This window comes from Salmo salar, chromosome ssa10 (assembly GCF_905237065.1).
Source record: "Salmo salar chromosome ssa10, Ssal_v3.1, whole genome shotgun sequence".
Classification (NCBI taxonomy): Eukaryota; Metazoa; Chordata; class Actinopteri; order Salmoniformes; family Salmonidae; genus Salmo; species Salmo salar.
This window is the reverse complement of record NC_059451.1, coordinates 45,345,275-45,365,235: the sequence shown is the minus strand read 5'-3', so window position 1 is coordinate 45,365,235 and position 19,961 is coordinate 45,345,275. Positions and strand designations below refer to the sequence as shown.

Below are 19,961 nucleotides of genomic sequence, written 5' to 3'. Positions count from 1 at the left end.
AAAGATCCAGCTTTTGTCAAATTAACGTCAGATTTGACTCTTCGTAGCAGGTTAGGATAACTAATGTAGCAGGTTATAATATGTTGGTTAAGATTACAAAAAGGGTTAGGGTTAGCTAAAATGCACACAAAAAAACAACTTTTGACAAATGCTGGATCCCTTCTAGTCAAGACCGCGTTTCTCCCACGGTGACATGTCTCAAGAAATGCCTGTTGCATTACTTCGTTTTCACTTTCTAAAATTTAAATCAGCGATGGTAGTTTTTGTTAATTAATAATGACAGTTTTTCTAACATGATTGTATTTTTTTATTATTATAATTGATGTTAATGATCTCGTGCAGGCGGGGGTGCCGCTGGGGTCTTGCGGTTGGAAAAAGCGCCAAGTCCTGCGCACATTGCGTGGTTTATCAAATGGTTATACAAATATACTATGAAATTGAATAAGCTATCGCAGAAATCGAAAATAAAGTATAACATGACTCAGTAAGGTGAGTAAACTAAAGTGGTTGGATATATTTTGGTTATCACTGGCTTTGCTAGCAACTGAAACCGCCCGGTGTTGTTGCTTTTCCCCCTCACTCACTGCGTACTTAGCAAGATGGCTAGCTAGCTGGCACACTAACAGGATGGTAGTTAGTTAGATAATTATAACTTAGAAATAACATATTACCACATTTTGTAAACGGCATGTGTTGGTAAATAGCTACTTCGCTAGCTTGACGTTATTGACAACCAGCTCAGCTGTTGCCTTTTGGTTATCTTAAAGTTAGCCTGCTAGGCAACCCATTTATCAGCCATCTCAGATGGCATCTGGTGCTATCAGTAAGCTAACTAACGTTAGTTAGCTAGATGAACTGAATGCAGATGCCACTAGTCCTGTAGTCTATCTAGTCAACAAACAAGTTAGTATCAGCGTAATTCACGTGTCTTTTTGCTCGCTAACTATCTGAGAGGGAGTATAAACTTGCGAAATTCACCCAGTCTCACTTTCGCTCTGTTGCCAGTGTGGAGCGCTGTTGTGTTGGCTGTATCATCAATTACTAAATACGGTCGAAGATGCCCGGCCTACAGGGCGATGCCGCGGCTCTTGGGAGCCCCATCAAAAAGAGCAAACTCTCTCTGAAGTTTTTCCAGAAGAAGGAGACGAAGCGAGCCTTGGACTTCTCCGAACCTCAAGTAGAGGAACCAAAACCAGTCAGAGTTGAACCTGAGGAGCCTACAAGGTGAGTGACAGTTTTTACTGAGGTAAGTTAAATTGGGGTACGTTAAATGTGAGACCGAAGTTGGGGTAAACTGATATGAATGCAAATACTCTAATGCAACGCTATTGACCAATCAAAGCTCACTAAAGCTTCCAGACAATACTGGATTGGCTGTTGATACCTAGCCTGCTTGCTAGCACCCACATGAGGGCGAAGCTATCCGATTGTTCGTTTTGTGTAAATCCCCTCTGAGGTAGGGTCTTGTTTGCCCGCCCACTCAATTTAAAGTACTGTATTTATTATGGATCCCCATTAGCCTTCCTGGGGTCCAGCAAAATTAAGGCAATTTGTACAATTTTAAAACATTACAATACATTCACAGATTTCACAACACACTGACATTGGCAACTATTTTACATTTTGCCTCAGATGTACTTAGGAATATGGTTTTGAGAACCTTTCATGTGTATCCATTATTTTCTAGCTGTGACCAGGTTGTGCCAATCCCACTGCCTGGACCTGCCCCGTGTCCAACCTCTCCCATCTGCCCCAGTGACAAGGGAGAGGAGACGCTGGTGCCCTTTGTTGGGCTCAATAACCTGGGAAACACCTGTTACCTGAACAGCATTCTACAGGTGTGGTATCTCATTCTCAACAGCTGCATCATGCCATCAACATTTGATAACTGTCTAGGTAAGCAAATTATTATCATACTAAATGGTTTAGAAATTAAACTTTTCTTTATCACCAACCCAGGTATTGTACTACTGTCCTGGGCTCAGAGATGGCATCAAGAACCTCTACAGTTTGTCCAAAACAAGGGACAAGCAAAAGGAAGAGGCTGCTAATAGTGATGAGGTATGTTAGCTATGTACAACAATGTGAGGTTGACCATGCAGTTGGATTTTAACAGTGAGGAGGAGACAGCAGTTCTTTACTTTACTTGCCCAGGGTGAGGCTTTTATTAAAAGTGAGGAATTTACAGAAATAACAAACTGGCCAAAGAGCAACAAAGTACAAACTGAATTGTATTGGCTTGTTCAAAAGAAAACAAACTTCAATCATGCCTCAAATCTTGCAGCATGTTGGTCTGTTCCTTGTCTGTCTCCCTAAAACTAATGGTGCGCGACTCCAGGATTTGGAGTCTACACGCTGAAACGGACACGTGTACATACACCATGTCATTATTGCAGTCCTACTAGGAACACGTGTTTTAGAAGACCGACATGACCATGATGCTGCCCATTTGCTCATCAACTTAGCCTATAAAAGGCCTATTTTGTTTGAATAATGGTGATGTGTAGGAACTCAAATATTTCAGTGATATTTCTGCAGTGTGCAGGAGGCTTGACGGATCCCATGGGATGATGCAGTGCACTCTACGTTGATAAGCCTGTTTTTTTTGCCATGTTATAGCCCTATTCGGACAGGTATTACTAGACGTTGGTTATGTAATTATTATCCAAGCATGTGCGTTATTCCAGAGGATTCACACAGGATTCTTTTTTTTTTTTCAATTTAATTGACTCTTATGATAGAAGCTAGGAGGTTTTGATTCTAGGCATGAAGACATTTCAATGTCGTGTCTAGACAATAATAGACCACTGATACTACAGTTGGGCAGTATCTAGATGTTCATACAGGCCTTCTCTCATCCCAGGATTTACTGTGTTACCGGCTTAATACACAAGGGGGTGCCAAAAAAACCTGCAAAAATGCCCATTGGGCATCTATTACCAGAATTATTATAAAATTAGCACAAGTAACAGCGTATTTCCATGGAGGCAGCTAGCTAAATATGCTAAGGGGGGGCAAAATGAAAATAAACAAATTGCAAAAATAGCCAATCCAGCTCAAAGTTATACATTTTTGGTGAGTTTGTACATTTACAAGCAAATGTGAACGAGACAGTGCAAATGAACAAAGTTTTGACGCTTGCTTGTTTGAAGGAAGGATAGTACTAGCTCTGGAGCAGCATGTGTACACTGTCTGTGTTGAGTCGCTAGGGCAACGTGCCTGCCTGCTCTGCTCGGAGAAGAGGGGGAAGGAGCAGACGGGCCGAGAACAGAGAGGAGAGAAAAACGCAAGGAAGTCCAGATACACTACATGGCCAAAAGTATGTGGACACCTGCTTGTTGAACATCTCATTCCAAAGTCTTGGGCATTAATATGGCGTTGGTCCCCCCTTTTGCTGCTATAACAGCCTCCACTCTTCTGGGAAGGCTTTGCACTTGATGTTGGTACATTGCTGCGGGGACTTAACAGCCCCAGACCATTATTCCTCCTCTACCAAATTTGACAGTTGGCACTATGTATTGGGGCAGGTAGCATTCTCCTGGCATCCGCCAAACCGAGATACGTTCCTCAGACTGCCAGATGATGAAGGATGATTCATCACTCCAGAGAACACGTTTCCACTGCTCCAGAGTCCAATGGCGCCGAGCTTTACACCACTCCAGTCGACACTTGGCATTGCGCATGGTGATTTTAAGCTTGTGTGCGGCTGCTCGGCCATGGAAACCCATTTCATGGAGCTCCCGACAAACAGTTATTGCGCTGACGTTGCTTCCAGGGGCAGTTTAAAACTGTAGTGAGTGTTGCAACCGAGGACAATTTGTACACGCTATGCGCCTCAGCACTCGGCTGTCCCGTTCTGTGAGCTTGTGTGGTCTACCACTTCATGGCTGAGCCGTTGTTACAAGACATTTCCACTTCACAATAACAGTACTTAAAGTTGACCTGTGGAAACTCTAGCGGGGCAGAAATTTGACAAACTGACTTGTTGGAAAGGTGGCACCCTATGATTGTACCACAGTTCTTCAGTAAGCTCATTCTACTGCCAATGTTTGTCTATGGAGATTGCATGGCTGTGTGTTCGATTTTGTACACCTGTCAGCAATGGGTGTGGCTGAAATGGCCAAATCCACTAAATTGAAGGGGTGTCCACATACTTTTGCATATAAAGTGGAGCAGTGGCAGCTGTACATAACTCATCCAAAGGGCTTTGACTTCTCAAACATGGCAAAAAGCTAACAGAATATGATACCCTGTCACCTTATTAATTCAGCCACTTACTTAAACTGACCAAGAATAAACGCAACATGCAACAATTTCAACGGCCCTAATCTATGGATTTCACATGACTGGGAATACAGATATGCATATGTTGGTCACAGGTACTGTAACTTAAAAAAAGGTAAGGGCGTGAATCAGAAAGCCAGTAAGTATCTGGTGACCACCATTTATCTCATGCAGCGTGACACTTCTCCTTCGCATAGAGTTCATCAGGCTTTTGATTGTCGAATGTTGTCCCACTCCTCTTCAATGGCTGTTGCCATTGTACACGCTGTAGAGCATCGCATGTTCGATGGGTGACATGTCTGAGTATGCAGGCCATGAAAGAGCTGGGACATTTTCAGCTTCCAGGAATTGTACAGATCCTTGCGACATGGGGCCCCGTATTGTCATGCTGTCACGAGGTGATGGCGGGGGACAAATGGCACAACAATGGGCCTCTGGATCTCGTCACAGTTTCTCTGTGTGTTCAGATTACCATCGATAAAATGCAATTGTGTTCGGTCTCCTTAGCTTATGCCTGCCTATACCATAAGCCCACCGCCACTATGCTGATGTTAACGTTGTGAACAGTGCCCCAAACTGCTCGCCCACACAACGCCATACACGCTGCCTGAAATCTACCCAGTACAGTTGAAACTGGGATACATCTGGAAAAAGTAGCCACTCTTTGCCTTGATGACAGCTTTGCACACTTGGCATTCTCTCAACCAGTTTTGTGAGGTAGTTACCTGGAATACATTTCAATTAACAGGTGTGCCTTGTTAATCTGTGCAATTTCTTTCCTTCTTAATGTGTTTGAGCCAATCAGTTGTGTTCTGACAAGGTAGGAGTGGTATACAGAAGACAGCCCTATTTGGTGAAAGACAAAGTCCATATTATGGCAAAAACAGCTCAAATAAGCAAAGAGAAACGACAGCCCATCATTACTTTGACTGACCTTCATGTCTTAATCTGAACATTTCAAGAACTTTGAAAGTTTCTTTTAAGTGCAGTCGCAAAAACCATCAAGCACTATGATGAAACTGGCTCTCATGAGGACCGCCACAGGAAAGGAAGACCCAGAGTTACCTCTGCTGCAGAGGATAAGTTCATTAGAATTACCAGCCTCAGAAATTGCAGCCCAAATAAATGCTTCAGAGTTGAAGTAACAGACACATCTCAACATCAACTGTTCAGATGAGACTGTGTGAATCAGGCCTTCATGGTTGAATTTCTGCAAAGAAACCACTACTAAAGGACCCCAATAATAAGAAGAGTCTTGCTTGGGCCAAGAAACACGAGCAATGGACATTAGAACGGTGGAAATCTGTCCTTTGGTCTGTTGAGTCCAAACGTGATTTTTGGTTCCAACCTCGGTGTCTTTGTGAGACGCAGACTAGGTGAACGGATGATCTCTGCATGTGTGGTTCCCACCGCAAAGCATGGAGGAGGTGGTGTGGGGGTGCTTTGCTGGTGACACTGTCTATGATTTATTTAGAATTCAAGGCACATAACCAGTATGGCTACCACAAAATTCTGCAGCGATACGCCATCCCATCTGTTTTGGGCTTAGTGGGACTATCATTTGTTTTTCAACAGAACAATGACCCAACACACTTCCAGGCTGCGTAAGGGCTTTTTTACCAAGAAGGAGAATGGTGGAGTGTTGCATCAGATGAACTGGCCTCCACAATCACCCAACCTCAACCCAATTGAGATGTTTTTGGATTAGCTGGATGGCAGAGTGAAGGAAAAGCAGCCAACAAGTGCTAAGCATATGTGGGAACTCCTTCAAGAGTATTGGAAAAGCATTCAGGGTGAAGCTGGTTGAGAGAATGCCAAGAGTGTGCAAAGCTGTCGTCAAGGCAAAGGGTGGCTACTTTGAATATAAAATATATTTTGATTTAACAATTTTTTTTGGTTACTACATGAGTCCATGTGTTATTTCATTGTTTTGATGTCTTCACTATTATTCTACAATGTAGAACATAAGAAAAACCCTTGAATGAGTAGCTGTGTCCAAACATTTGACTGGTACTGTAAATATACGTACACACAATGCATTCGGTAAGTATTCAGACCCCTTGACTGTTTACACATTTTGTTATGTTACAGCCATATTCTAAAATTAAATTGTTTTCCCCTCAATCTACACACTACCCCATAATGACAAACCAAAAACAGGTTTTTAGACATTTTTGCAAATGTATTCAAAATAAAGAACTGAGATCACATTTAGGTAAGTATTCAGACCCTTTACTCAGTACTTTTGAAGCACTTTTGACAGCAATTACAACCTTGAGTCTTCTTGGGTATGATGCTACAAGCTTGGCACACCTGTATTAGCAGAGTTTCTCAGATTCTTCTCTGCAGATCCTCAAGCTCTGTCAGGTTGGATGGGGAGAGTTGCTGCACAGCTATTTTCAGGTCTCTCCAGAGATGTTTGTTGAAGTTCGGTCTCTGGCTGCGCCACTCAAGGACATTCAGAGACTTGTCCCAAAGCCACTCCTTCATTGTCTTGGCTGTGTGCTTAGGGTTGTTGTCCTGTTGGAAGGTGAACCTTCGCCCCAGTCTGAGGTCCTGAGTTTTCATCAAGGATCTCTGTACTTTGCTCTGTTCATCTTTCCCTCGATCCTGATTAGTCTCCCAGTCACTGCTGCTGAGAAACATCCCCACAGCAGGATGCTGCCACCACTATGCTTCACCGTAGGGATGGTGCCAGGTTTCCAACAAGACATGACGCTTGGCATTCAGGCCAAAGAGTTCAATCTTGGTTTCATCAGACCAGAGAATCTTGTCTTGTATTTGCACTTGAGATGCCTTTTATGGATGAGATCGTGAACTTGCCCTTTCCACAAAGTTTAGCAGGGATGCCCTGCTTTGTAATCTATTGCCAAGGACAGGGCTCTCCGAACCTGTTTGTGGAGAGCTACCATCTTGTAGGTTTTCAGACTAACCCTAATCTAGCACATCTGATTCAATAATTAGCTGGATGTTAAGATGAATCTGGTTAATTACAACTGGGGTTGGAGTGAAAAACCTTCAGGAAGGTAGCTCTCCAGGAACAGGGTTGGGAGAGCCCTGACCGATGACATCAACAGCCAAACAGGCTTTCATTATATAAACTATAGACCATTTTTATTGCACATTTAAGGATAATTAAACTGATGCATTTGACGATGTTCAACTACAATTCACTGGCACTTTGAAGAAAAGCTTAGCCATACTCATTGATAACCGTACATACATACTTTTGATGACTTTACAAGACATTGCGAGATACAGATTACCAAGATTACCAAGCCTATGCGCACGGTTCCAACAGTCTCGATCCTGTCCCTCACTGGCTCGCCTGCTTTCTTTGTTTTGAAAAAAGTGTGTGTTTGGTCTTCAGTCTGTTGCGTGTAGAATAGCTCATCCTACTCATTGATAGCGCCTACTTTAGTGAAGTTGCGCAAGACATTGCAAGCCCAAAAATTGCCTAGATACAGCATTGTAATAGCCTATGCCTGCAGGGTTATGAAGGTCTGCTTCGAGGCCGACATGCCTGCCTGGCTGTGCCCTCTCTCGTCAGCCTGCTCTCTCTTTGCTGTGAAAGATGCAAGAGTTTGTTCTCGGAAGTAGCCTATGCCAACTAGTTTACCCCTTTGAAAAATACTGAATATTAGGAGTCGATTCTTGATATCCAGAAATGGGAGTAGACTCCCCACCACTACCTAAAACAGACAAATGACTGTTTTAGATTGGCCATTGCATGATGGGTAGTCCTATGAGAATCATTCACATCAGGATACTCAATTAACATTACAATGCACAAATTATAATCCAGATTATTAAAGTCACAATCATGCATACATTTATACCAGCGCACACATCTCAATAAAGGTGCGTTTCGTAAACAGTGTCTGGTTATTATTATCCGGCAAGACTTTAGATTCCCTATGATGATGTTTCCAATATAGTGATGCATTTCTTAAGACCTCAGTCAACATATGCTTCAGTTACACTGTCATCAATGCTGCCTATAATAAGTAGCATGTTAATCTGTTGAACGTAGACCATATGAATACTATAATAACAGGAATCCCTCTTTCTCCCTCAGCAGACGGAGGGTCCAGAGGAGGCGGTGCCGGTGCACATGGAACTGCTGGGTAGTTTCCACAGTCTGATCACCTCGGTAGAGCAGCTCCAGTCCAGCTACCTGCACAACCCTGACAAGTACAGTGACGGGGAGCTGGCCACACCTCCACGCAAACTACTAAACACACTCAGGTCAGACCCCACAGCACTACAGCAAGGCCCTGCAATACTGGGTCACATTCATTAGGCAGAATATTATGGAAGTTTATAGGTGGTGGGATGATACAGAAACCAGGATTTTAGCTTTACAGCAAGCTTCCTCAAATCAGGGTTTCACCGTCCTTGAACAAGATGTTTGGTATTGTATTTGACTGACTGATGGTTGTGTGTTTACAGACAGCTGAACCCCATGTACGAAGGCTACCTACAGCACGATGCCCAGGAGGTGCTGCAGTGCATCCTGGGATACATCCAGGAGGCCTCTGAGACCATCAGGAAGGAACAGGAGGGTGACCAGGACGATGTCATAGAGGTCAAGCCAGGCAGTTCTGCCCCTGTGGGCACCAACGGGGCTTCAACAGAGGAGCAGGCCCAAACTTCAGAAACATCACTTGATGATGATGGCCAAACCAGTGGTAAGAGGAAGAGTGATACAGAGGCAGGCAACGCCAAGAAGAAGCCCAAATCCGTCAAGTCCAAGAATGCTGCTGCTGTTGTAGCCGACGATGGCAAACCCCTCACCCGCTCCAAGAGGAAGTCTACCGGTGGCATCACTGTAGCACCGAAATACAAAGGTGAAGAAGAGGGGGAGAAAAGTGATGTGGGGGGGAAAGGAGAGGTGGAGGTGGCCCCTAAAGAGGCGGAGGTTAAGAGGAAGAAGAGGCCCAAATTGAGCTGGCTGAGGCCCTCGGGGAAGCAGCCCAGTATCTTCTCTAAGTTCATGAGCATGGGACGGATCAGCTGCCACACAGGAGGGAAGACCGAGACAGCCAAACCTGACCAGGAGGAGGCGGGTCCTAGCCAACCTCAGGAGAATGATGGTGGGGAACACGGGAAGAACCCTCAGGAGAAGGTAACGGAAGTGCCGGAGGAGGAGAAAGCTAAAAGTGAAGGTGAGTTTATACTTGTAGAATCATGCCGTTGGAAACATACTTGGTCATCGATCATGTCCTGTCTGTCACATAGGATTTGTACCCTTGCTTTAGCCATTTGGGGCTCCCGAGTGGTACAGCATCTCAGTGCTAGAGGTGTCACTACAGACCCTGGTTCGATTCTAGACTATCACAACTGGAGGTGATTGGGAGTCCCATAGGGCGGCGCACAATTGGCAGTGTCGTTGGGGTTTGCCCGGTGTAGGCCGTCATTGTAAATAAGAATTTGTTCTTAACTGACTTGCATAGTTAAATAAAAAACAATCTAATAGTTTTGTTTATTATTATGTTGAACGCTGACTCTGCTCTCTCCTGTCCAGAGTGCCTGGGTGTGGACTTGATGGAGCATCTGTTCCAGGGCTGTCTGGTGTTGAGGACGCGCTGTCTGGAGTGTGAGTGTTACACCGAGAGGAGAGAAGACTTCCAGGACATCAGTGTCCCAGTGCAGGAGGAAGAACCCTGCAGCCCAGACAGCAGCTCAGAGGGTAATTAGAGTTGTGTGTACACACTCGGTGTTCTTGTATAAATGGGCTAGTTCTGCAGCGCAAGACTGTACAATACTCAAATTAGTACATTGTTGCACATACATGAACAGTCACCACTCAAACAAGTTGTCAAAGATCAGCCAAAGCACAACGCCGTCTCACAAATGTCTATCCTCTCATATTCCAACTTCCTCCCCCCAACCCTCTCTCTCCACTCCCCAGTCTCCCCTGATCCCAAACCGGTGCTGAAGACTCTGAAGTGGGCCATCTCCCAGTTTGCCTCAGTGGAGAGGATTGTAGGGGAGGACAAGTACTTCTGTGAGACCTGCCACCACTACACAGAGGCTGAGAGGAGTCTCCTGTTTGATAAAACCCCAGAGGTCGTCACTATCCATCTCAAGTGCTTCTCAGCCAACGGGTTAGAGTGAGTCTTCAGTGTTTATCTGCTGGGTTTTGCTTTTACTCTAGATTGATGCTTTGTCCTCAGAGAGAGTAACAGTTTCCTAAGAGCCTGTCATAAATATCCACACAATCAGATACAACACATGAATGTAATACCGTATTAATACAATGGCACATGGTAAGCAGATCTCAGGAAAGTCAGGGACCTCCATCGTTCTTCGGCTTGTGTAAACTGTCTCCCTCTGTTGTTCAGGATGGACCCGTACGGCGGCCTCTCAAAGGTGAACACACCCCTACAGACCCCGCTGAAGCTCTCTCTGGAGGAGTGGTGCACGCACCCCTCAGCCACTGCTACCGGAGGGCAGCACTACCAGCTGTTTGCTGTGGTCATGCACAGCGGGGTCACCATCTCCAGCGGACACTACACCACTTACATCAGGATGATGGACCTTAAGGACACCAAGGTCCGCCTACCCGAGGGGGATGAGAAGCAGGGAGAAGAGGAGTGTGGCGGGAAAGTGCCGGGTCCGGAACCCAAAGAAGAGGTGCTGGATTATGACGATGGGGAAGTGTCCTTCAGTCTCCGTGGTAAGGCAGGACAGAGTGGTTCTGTGAATGCTAACTCCACCAACACCAGTAAGATGGGCTCCAAGAAGGCTTCAGACGGGGTAGGACTTCTGGGGGGTCAGAGGAGCCTGTCCAGCTATGACCTAGGGGGCAACAAGCAGACAACCAACTCAGACAAAGCTGCCTGTACTGGGGTAGAGAGCCACGCCACTAGATCATCCAGACGGACCTCCAGTGCCCCGGGACACAGCGGTAGTGGAGGGGTTAAGAAGGAGCCTGGTGAGGGGGGCGAGGAGGCCTCTGTGGCTGGGTGTGAGGGGGTTGGGGTGGCTACGGAGCAGGCCCTAAGCAGCCTGCTGCAGTATGAAGGGAAGTGGATGCTGTTTGACGACTCTGAGGTGCGTCTCTTTGAGGAGGAGGACTTTCTGAGAGCCTGTTCTCCAGAAACCTGCTCCACATCTACCCCATATCTTCTGTTCTATAGGAGGGTCTGAAACTTCTGTATGTTTGTGGGTGAATTAAGTATTTTCCTTGATTCCTCTCTCCTTACCTCTTTCTCAAATGTCATAGGGAAGTGTCGAGAGCATTGGAAAAGATCTGAGGTTTTGAGAACGAGTCAACTTGAGATTCAGTCTGGTTGGCTTGCTGGGTTTGATACTCCTGTCACTGTTTATAACCTGTTTAATATTAAATGAATGTTATAAAACATAAAATGTTTAATATTCAGTTTCTTTTTTTTTGTGTGCTGGGAATATAACAAAAATGCACCTTGGCACTTATGACATCAAGCAACCTGTCCTTTGATTTTCCTGCCCTCTTGTTGGAAGTGGTCTGAATGGAAAGTACAATGTTTCTCCCTGACACTATTTTTTTGGGGTTTCAGATTATTTTTTTATAAAGAGCACATTTTTATTCTTGTACATCTTTATCCTGTTCCGGCTTCATGCCTTCTGTGCAGGAGAGAAATGTCTGTTGATTAATGTTCATACTGTTGGTCTGTCAGAAATAAGAGGACTAGTTTTGTCCATAATGTTTAAGTTCAGTTAGATTCAGATAAACTGGCCATCTTGGTCTGGTTCTTGGTGGAAGAACTTTTGCACGTGAAGAAAAATAAATGACTTCTCTTGGTTGCTATAATTTTGTACAAGGTTTTATAAGTGAATGAAAGCAGTGATTTAAATACCTAGCCAATAAGATAGACAATCACTTTACAAAATGCTAGTACAACATTGCATAGCTGTTAGTCTCAGATTTGATATGTATAGAGGGGAAGAAGACTGTTTTGGCTTCAGGGATTGTCTACCCTAGGGCTCTATTCAGTCCGTATCGCAGAAGTTCAGCTTTATAGCGTAATTTAAAGGCAATGTTCCTGCTTTAGTGGAGACTGCATTCACGGTAGATGCTGCGGATGTCGGCTCAATGGGGAAATTACCTTTAAATGTATATCGCGGAATCTAACGTTTCAGCTTTAGATTGAATAGAGGCCCTATTCTTGGCTTTTTCCTCAGTTGGTTTTCTCCTGAAGTTGTGCAGTTCTGTTCAATGGCAGTACCTCATTCCAGTGAAGGTCTGTGGCCATACTGTCTGACTTACTGGCCCTATGAAAGAGCATACCTAGAATGATAAAGTACTATACAAGCAATAAAGTTTGAACTTTCATGTAAAACTGACTTTCTATTCATCCTTTCCCTGCTGTGAATAGATTTAAAATAAATGGTTTGGGTTTGAAACCAGGAAAGTAGAGTAAGTTACTTTTTAATGTGAATAATTCCCTCCTGCTATAATTTGTAGATTCTCTTCTACATGTAATAAAACACCAGCATATGCAAAGCACTTGTGCGCATTTCCAAATGTTACTTAATTGATATTTACCAATCTACAAGGTGATTGTCAAATGTCACCATGGCTAGTTTAACAGACCACAATGGTTTATTTATACATTTCATGTATTACTGCTCTGTTTACTTGGCATCTTTTTTGGGGGAGGGGGGATTTTTATTAATTTCAAATATATTTTGTCTAATATGTTTGTCCAGGCCTCACTTGTTCCTTGACTAGCACCATTCATCGCTGTCGATAATTTGGTTCTAACTTTTAATAGTAACTTTATCCACTGGCGAATTGGGAGAGAGAGGTGATTGCCATCTAAGTAGGAGCCAACTTTTTTTGCAGAAATGCTGCCTGCCAACTAATCAAAGCATTTAACTGTAGGGTACTCCCACGTCATATGAAGGAATGTGCCTACCTGATTTTAGGGGACAGTGAACAATTGGGAGTTGGGGACAATTTCATTAAACGTTTCCTTGGTGTTAAATAGTCAAATTTTAAATGTATAATTTGGATTACGGGATGCCAATGTGATATTTTTCCACATTCTGTTGCCGTTAAAGGTATGTTCATACTATTTTAATAGCTAGCTCAGAATAGGAGATTTCCTAAAGTTTATATATTATAGAGATCAGTCCTTTCGGGAGCCCAACTCATTTATTTATAAATGGTTCGTTATCTGCGTTTCCCAAAGGACTCCATAGCTGACCTAAGTTGACTGGTCAGAAACAACTGAAAAGACAAGGAATGCTGGGTCAATGTATTGATACATAAACAAATGTATTCCTATATCAACTGTAAAATACAATCAGTTTGTTAGTCTAGGCTACAACTAAAATAAATAAAATAAAGTCCAGATTTTTATATTATATAAAATGTATAACATAAATACAAAATGTTTGGTCAATGGCTGCATCATGTTATGGGTATGCTTGTCCTCGGCAAGGACTGAGGAGTTTGATAAAAATAAAACGAAATAGAGCTAAGCACAAGGAAAATTCTAGAGGAAAACCTGGTTCAGTGTGCTTTCCAACAGATACTGGGAGACAAATGAACCTTTCAGCAGGACAATAACCTGAAACACAAGGCCAGTTGCTTACCAAGATTTCATTGAATGTTCCTGAATGGCCAAGTTACAGTTTTGACTTAAATCAGCTTGAACATCTATGGCAAGACTAGAAAATATCAACACTTAAGAGCTTGAAGAATTTAAAAAAAGAATAATGCGGAAATATTGTACAATCCAGATGTGGAAAGCTCTTAGACATATTCAGAAAGTCTCACAGCTGTAATCACTGCCAAAGGTGATTCTAACATGTATTAACTCAGGGGTGTGAACACTTATTAGATGTTTCTGCATTTCATTTTCAATACATTTGCAAACATTTCTAAAAACATGTTTTCACTTGGTCATTATGGGCTATTGTGTGTGACTGGGTGAGAAAAACAAAAATTGATTAGACTGGTAGAGGGGTAATTGATACAAGTTTATCAAGCACTGTGACTTCGACCAGTACTTCATTTAGCGCTGTCTCCAGCTGTAGACATACTCTCAATACATTTTCCATTTAGAGCACTCCTGATGGCAGCGTCATCTACCTTCAGAATATTGTCTGTCTTGTCTATGAAGATCATTCCACTGGTTTTCCTTCCCATTTGGGACAAACTGGCTCCACAGATTTTCCCCTTAAACTTCTCACATCTATGATTAGCCACACTAAATTACACTGGATGGTGTTGTACCCAGTGTGATCCTGCCCCAAAACTGACCAGCAGAGACGTTGGTGATTCTGTACCATTGCCCCTCTTCAACCATCTTCGGTTTCCACACGGTTAGCTCAGCAAGTGCGTTCAAATCAGCAACACTATACTCCACCTTTCGCATGTCTGTGCCCAGCTCGTGTTTTACCTTGGCTCTCATTCAGCTTCCGGATCACAAGAACAGTAACGTTCACCTATAAAGGAGAAAAAATACAAATACTCTTACCCAAAAGGAGAGAGAAAATACAGACATGGGTGATAAACCAGTAACATTTACTTTCAGTCACAGTGGGTATCATTCACATATTCTAAAGCCTCAAGTATATTAAGTATCTCATTGTACTGAACTATCAATTGTCAAATGATCATGTTGCATTGTTAAATTGAAACGTTCATCACCTTCTTTCCCTTGGTTTCTTGAAGGTCAGCCAGGGATCCTCGTTGACTATAGGGTAAATGTTTGATGACAGAAATTGTGGACTTGTCTGTAAACTTGATCTCAGTCTTGCCATTTCCGTTCTTGGCTTTCTGAAGCGTCACCTTTTTCAATTCCACGGGAGTCCTGTGAAAACATGCCATGTACAATAAATACAATCAACATAACATGCATTGCTCAACATGGTTCTTTATCATTTTGAAATGGTCCTTTCCTTTGATTTGGCCTTCCTTTCTTTGTCTGATTTTCTAAATAACGTTTCTAGGGGATGATTAGATGTCCGTCCACCATGGGCCTCTGGGTATGCGACACTTCATACACAACTTCCTTTGCTCTGCAGAAGCGAACCGCTCATGGAGCTGTGGCTGGAAAACAATAACTTTAAAGTCTTTCTCTTCTTCTTGTAAAACTGCACAGAAATATTCCTTCACTGGCCCTTTGAGCACCTTTGTCACATCATGGATATAACCCTTGAATGAGTAGGTGTGTCCAAACTTTTGACTGGTACTGTTTATATAATTTATAAGTTCAAAAATAGATGTTGCATCTACAGATTGCCCCTTTAAGCCTATCAAAAGTTTGAGCATGTGTCCATTAGGCCTATGGATAAAAAAAATATCAGTATGAATTAGATTGAGCAATAAAAGCCCCACTTTTATTCCATAGGCTGGGATCTGCACTATGCAGCTTTTGCAAGAGCGCATTTTTCACTGGCTGTCCACTGGTTTCAAAAACAATGATTGATAGGCAGTTTAAACTTCTTGAATTCAACCATTATTGGGTTCAAATACACATTTAGATTTGTGAACAGCCATCCACAAAAACCACAACCCGTAAGGCGCAAACAGCTAAATGAGAGAGCAGCAGTGTGATTCACATCAATGCGCTAACGTTATGTAGCGGTTATGTAGCAGTGCTTTGGGGCGGCAGGTAGCCTAGTGGTTAGAGCGTTGGGCCAGTAACCGAAAAGTTGCTGGATCAAATACCCGAGCTGACAAGTTAAAATCTGTCTTTCAACCCATGAACAAGGCAGTTCATGTTCCCTGGTAGGCCGTCATTGTAAATAATAATTTGTTATTAACTGACTTGCCTCGTTAAATAAAGGTTAATAAAAAATATATGTATATAAAAAAAAATGTAGTTCCGTATCACCACTACTGTCATCCTTCCCTCCAAGCGTTTATTCAAGTTGGATAATCTTTGGATGCCGCCAGCAGTCGCACCACTGGAAGACATAGCTTGGACTGGAGCCTACAAAAACCTATTCCTGCTCTTTTCCCGCCTTCCATCAAGCACATTTGGTGTGTCATCATATTGCCTCTAATTTGTGGTCAGACTCGCTCAAGTGGAATACACTTAAAAATGACGATTTGAATGTCATTGAAAAAAGAGAGAATTGTCAAAGATTTTTTTTCGCAAACATCCTTTCTGAATGTAAAAGTAATCCTCGAAGTAATTAATCATCTAGTTTGTTTTTCAAAATTATCGGTCATCTGATTACAATATTTTTGCTGATAATGTAACGGATTAGTTCGTTTTTTGTAATCCCTTACATGTAACGGATTACATGTTAATTCGTTACTCCCCAACCATGGTTACAGCCTTATTCTAAAATGGATGAAATAGTTTTTTCCCCTTCATAAATCAACACACAATACCCTTTAATGACAAAGCAACAACATGTTCAGGTGTGCACAGCGTCCAGGTCAGTGGTATAAAGTTCTTAGGTATAAATACTTTTAGCAATTACATTAACTTTTGATACTTAAGTATATCTAAAACCAAATACTTAGACTTTTACTCAAGTAGTATTTTACTGGGTGACTTTCACTTCAGTCATTTTCCATTACGGTATCTTCACTTTTACTCAAGTATGACAATTGGGTACTTTTTCCACCCCTGGTCCAAGTAAATGTAGAACAGTGGCACGTACAACAGGACACGTTTTGGAACGTTCAGATCAATATGTTATGTAGAACAAACATGCCTTTCCAACATCTAAAACAAGGAATCATCTATTAATGCCCCCTTTTTTATCTGCAACAAACGTTTGGCAACAGAACGTGGCTCAGACCCTGTCCGGTCCCCTTCCTCATAAGGCAACATTACCATACACTTGAGCAAATCATTGATTATCTGTCAAGTATGACAGTTCCACATGACGAAATTTACGAGGTGATATTTTCGTCCAACACAGTCTTAATCTTCCCATAATATGTTCTATGGATAGTCTTCAAATACGTTTTTTAATAATACTTAACCTGTTAAATGGTTTAGTCCTCCCTCCGAATGTGATTGTTCATCCCAAATTATTATCAAGATTACTGCACCTATAACTGTGGAACCTTTAGGTATTCATTTTCTGCACACCGCACAAATTAACCAATGATTGAATGACACGTGTTTGAGATCAACCACGTAGCCAACACATTGGAGATGTTGCATCACAGATGAGAGCAGCATCCGTTTAGCGTTTTAGAAAACCCAACGTGAGAACATAGAACGCAGTGGGGACCCGTCATTCGAGCCCAACAAATTATATATATATTTTGAGTTAGCCTCTTTTGCATATTATTTTGGCATTAATACGTGTCACATATCAGTTTGCAAACAATGTAAAAAAAATAAATCGTGTTAATAAAGCCGCATAAAAACATGGTCTCTTCTTTTGTTTTCTTGAGTAAGGCTACTCCAAAATTCAGGTGTTTCAGCCTAGCTCAGTGCTTTCTGTGGTGGTAGGACAAGCGTTGCGCCATGCTTGGCTCAGTGTTCTGTCACTCATGGGGACACTACGTCACCATCAAGTCTAAGGGTAGAGCTAGAAAATTCTAGACCCTTGGGTGCTGCCATAGAGTACATTAGAAGTGCCCATCCAAGAAGGCTCGAGGTCATTGGCCACAGATAAAATGTTAAATCACGTTATATGTACAGTAGCTTTGATTGGACTGATCATATCATATTTTCAAAATCTTTGCTAGCAATCATCATGAATCAAGTCAACAATCTACTGGCAACTCCATATTTCTTTTTTTTTTACCCCCTTTTTCCTCCCCAATATCGTGATATCCAATTGGTAGTTAATCTTTGTCCCATCGCAGCAACTCCTGTACGAACTCTGGAGAGGCGAATGTCGAGAACCGTGCGTCCTCCGAAACACAACCCCGCCAAGCTGCACTGCTTCTTGACACAATGCATGCTTAACCCGGAAGCCAGCCGCACCAATGTGTCGGAGGAAACACAGTACACTTGGCGACTGTGTCAGCGTGCTTGCGCCCAGCCCGCCACAGGAGTCGCTAGAGCGCGATGGGACAAGGACATCCCGGCCAGCCAAACCCTCCCCCTAACCCGGACGATTGTACACCTCATGTTGCGGCTGGCTGCGACAAAGCCTGATATCGAACCATGATCTGTAGTAACGCAGCTAGCACAGCGATGCAGTGCCTTAGACCGCTGCGCCACTCGGGAGGCCCCAGCCCCCTTTTTAACCCTTGTCATATGAAGAGAAATGAAAATGTATCGGTGCTCATCGGCCATTGGATATAAACATCACACAAGTTGGAAATCACAAATTCAACAATGAGTGGTTTGGAAGGAATCAGCGACAGTGGCTAACTGCAAGCATTGCAAAACAATCAATAGCCTACTATTCAGTGGAGTGGCTGTGTGGTCCCAAATCTGGGATTAAGGTTCTCTTTTCCCAGTTTAAAATGATAAACATTGAACATTGGCCATGCAGTCAATGAAGCATGTTATGTGCCACGCTCAAAACAACTTAACTCGGAACGGTGAAAACTTCAGACAACTGGTAAATCGGGAATAAACGAGCTCCGACTGGAAACGGTCATCCAACTTGGAATTGTAAATCCGACCTCTTTCTAGAGCTACGACCTCAAGATCAATGACATCATGATTCAACCTTGTTTTCCCTCCCCCCCAGAGTTCCCAGTTGTTTTGAAAGCACCATAAATCCAGAGAATGCCAGACTTTGATGACCAAATTTTCCCAAGGACTGCCACGCCACCTTTTTGTTGAAGTGAGCACAGCACAAGGTGAGTCCAAACATGTATTGTATGCTGCTGCATAAATTATGTAGTATGCATACTGTAGCTAAGAAAGTAATACTATGTTGTGTCGTATAATGTTAGTAGCCCATGTGCCTCACCCTAATAATATGGTCTATTTACCCCTCTTAATTTTGCCTACTGTTCTGACTTGGTGGTGCACATATAGCCTATAATGTGTTTTAGAGAAATGTAATCATCAAATATTGTAAGAGCTTTCATTATCTGCTTATATGCCCCCTTTATTTATCCTACAGTTCTGACTTGGTGTACAGGGAGAACACTGTAAGAACGGCCCATGTTCTGAATTCTGTCGTGGTACATTTCAAATGTGCTAAACAAAGTTATATTGACTGTCCGTCCTAGCTCGCTGATTGTCTTAATCGAAATTATGGATTGCCTCTTATCCGCTTGTCGTCCCCTTATGCCACATCTCAATTGTCATTAGAAACCACATTTGTTTAAGCAAGTCAGTCATTCCAGCTGTTTTTTTTTAAAGGCAGTAAATGAGGCTGAATGAACTGTTTTGCTGCCAGACAAGGCTCCACTGATAGCCAGGTGTAGCAGTGGTAAGATGTTGGGACTGCTGTTTGGACACTGCTGTTGGGACAGCTTTATGTAGGCCCTAACAGTTTGTGGTCACCGTTATCGTGCAATTCATGTATTGTTTAGTGATGTGTAGTGGCTTTGCTGGCATGCATCCCACTTTTTTTTCCCCCACCAAGATTGACATGCAAAAATCGCAACTGATTGAATTTTGACCGACATTCCACAAATGTTCTCACCAATGAAACTTTTGATCTCAATACAGTTCTGTTCCCAAAATTTGAATCTGTTAAAAGTTTTGTAGACTTCACCCTTTGCCAAAGTTTTAAAAAATTGCGTTGTTGAGGAGTGCAAAGGAAAGTTGAGTTATTGTACACGCACACTT

General features: G+C 42.8%; 1 protein-coding gene and 1 long non-coding RNA gene across 3 annotated transcripts; one reads left to right on the top strand and one right to left on the bottom strand.

Moving 5' to 3' along the window:
• The first annotated feature begins 222 nt into the window (after window positions 1-222).
• Window positions 223-12,611, top strand: usp1 (ubiquitin specific peptidase 1). The gene is made up of 9 exons (XM_014123456.2): window positions 223-489; window positions 1,006-1,224; window positions 1,688-1,838; window positions 1,960-2,061; window positions 8,363-8,532; window positions 8,737-9,452; window positions 9,812-9,976; window positions 10,199-10,400; window positions 10,632-12,611. The coding sequence occupies exons 2-9, from the start codon at window positions 1,058-1,060 to the stop codon at window positions 11,437-11,439; spliced, it is 2,481 nt and encodes an 826-aa protein (XP_013978931.2). The 5' UTR covers window positions 223-489; window positions 1,006-1,057; the 3' UTR covers window positions 11,440-12,611.
• A 922-nt stretch (window positions 12,612-13,533) lies between these two features.
• LOC106560495 (uncharacterized) lies at window positions 13,534-19,465 on the bottom strand. 2 transcript variants are annotated; one of them, XR_006756950.1, is made up of 3 exons: window positions 17,231-19,465; window positions 14,933-15,334; window positions 13,534-14,727 (listed from the first exon to the last, which is right to left on the bottom strand). It is a non-coding gene; the product is annotated as an uncharacterized lncRNA (long non-coding RNA). The 2 variants fall into 2 exon arrangements; XR_001318610.2 differs by having other exon boundaries at window positions 14,933-15,095; window positions 17,231-18,226.
• Window positions 19,466-19,961: the final 496 nt, after the last annotated feature.

Bases quoted from the DNA above. Each gene is read 5' to 3' on its own strand.
- usp1 (XM_014123456.2), top strand. From the start codon at position 1,058: ATGCCCGGCCTACAGGGCGATGCCGCGGCTCTTGGGAGCCCCATCAAA. The intron at 1,839-1,959 runs GTGTGGTATCTC...TCACCAACCCAG, and splicing joins ACCTGAACAGCATTCTACAG to GTATTGTACTACTGTCCTGG. The intron at 9,453-9,811 runs GTGAGTTTATAC...TCTCCTGTCCAG, and splicing joins GGAGAAAGCTAAAAGTGAAG to AGTGCCTGGGTGTGGACTTG.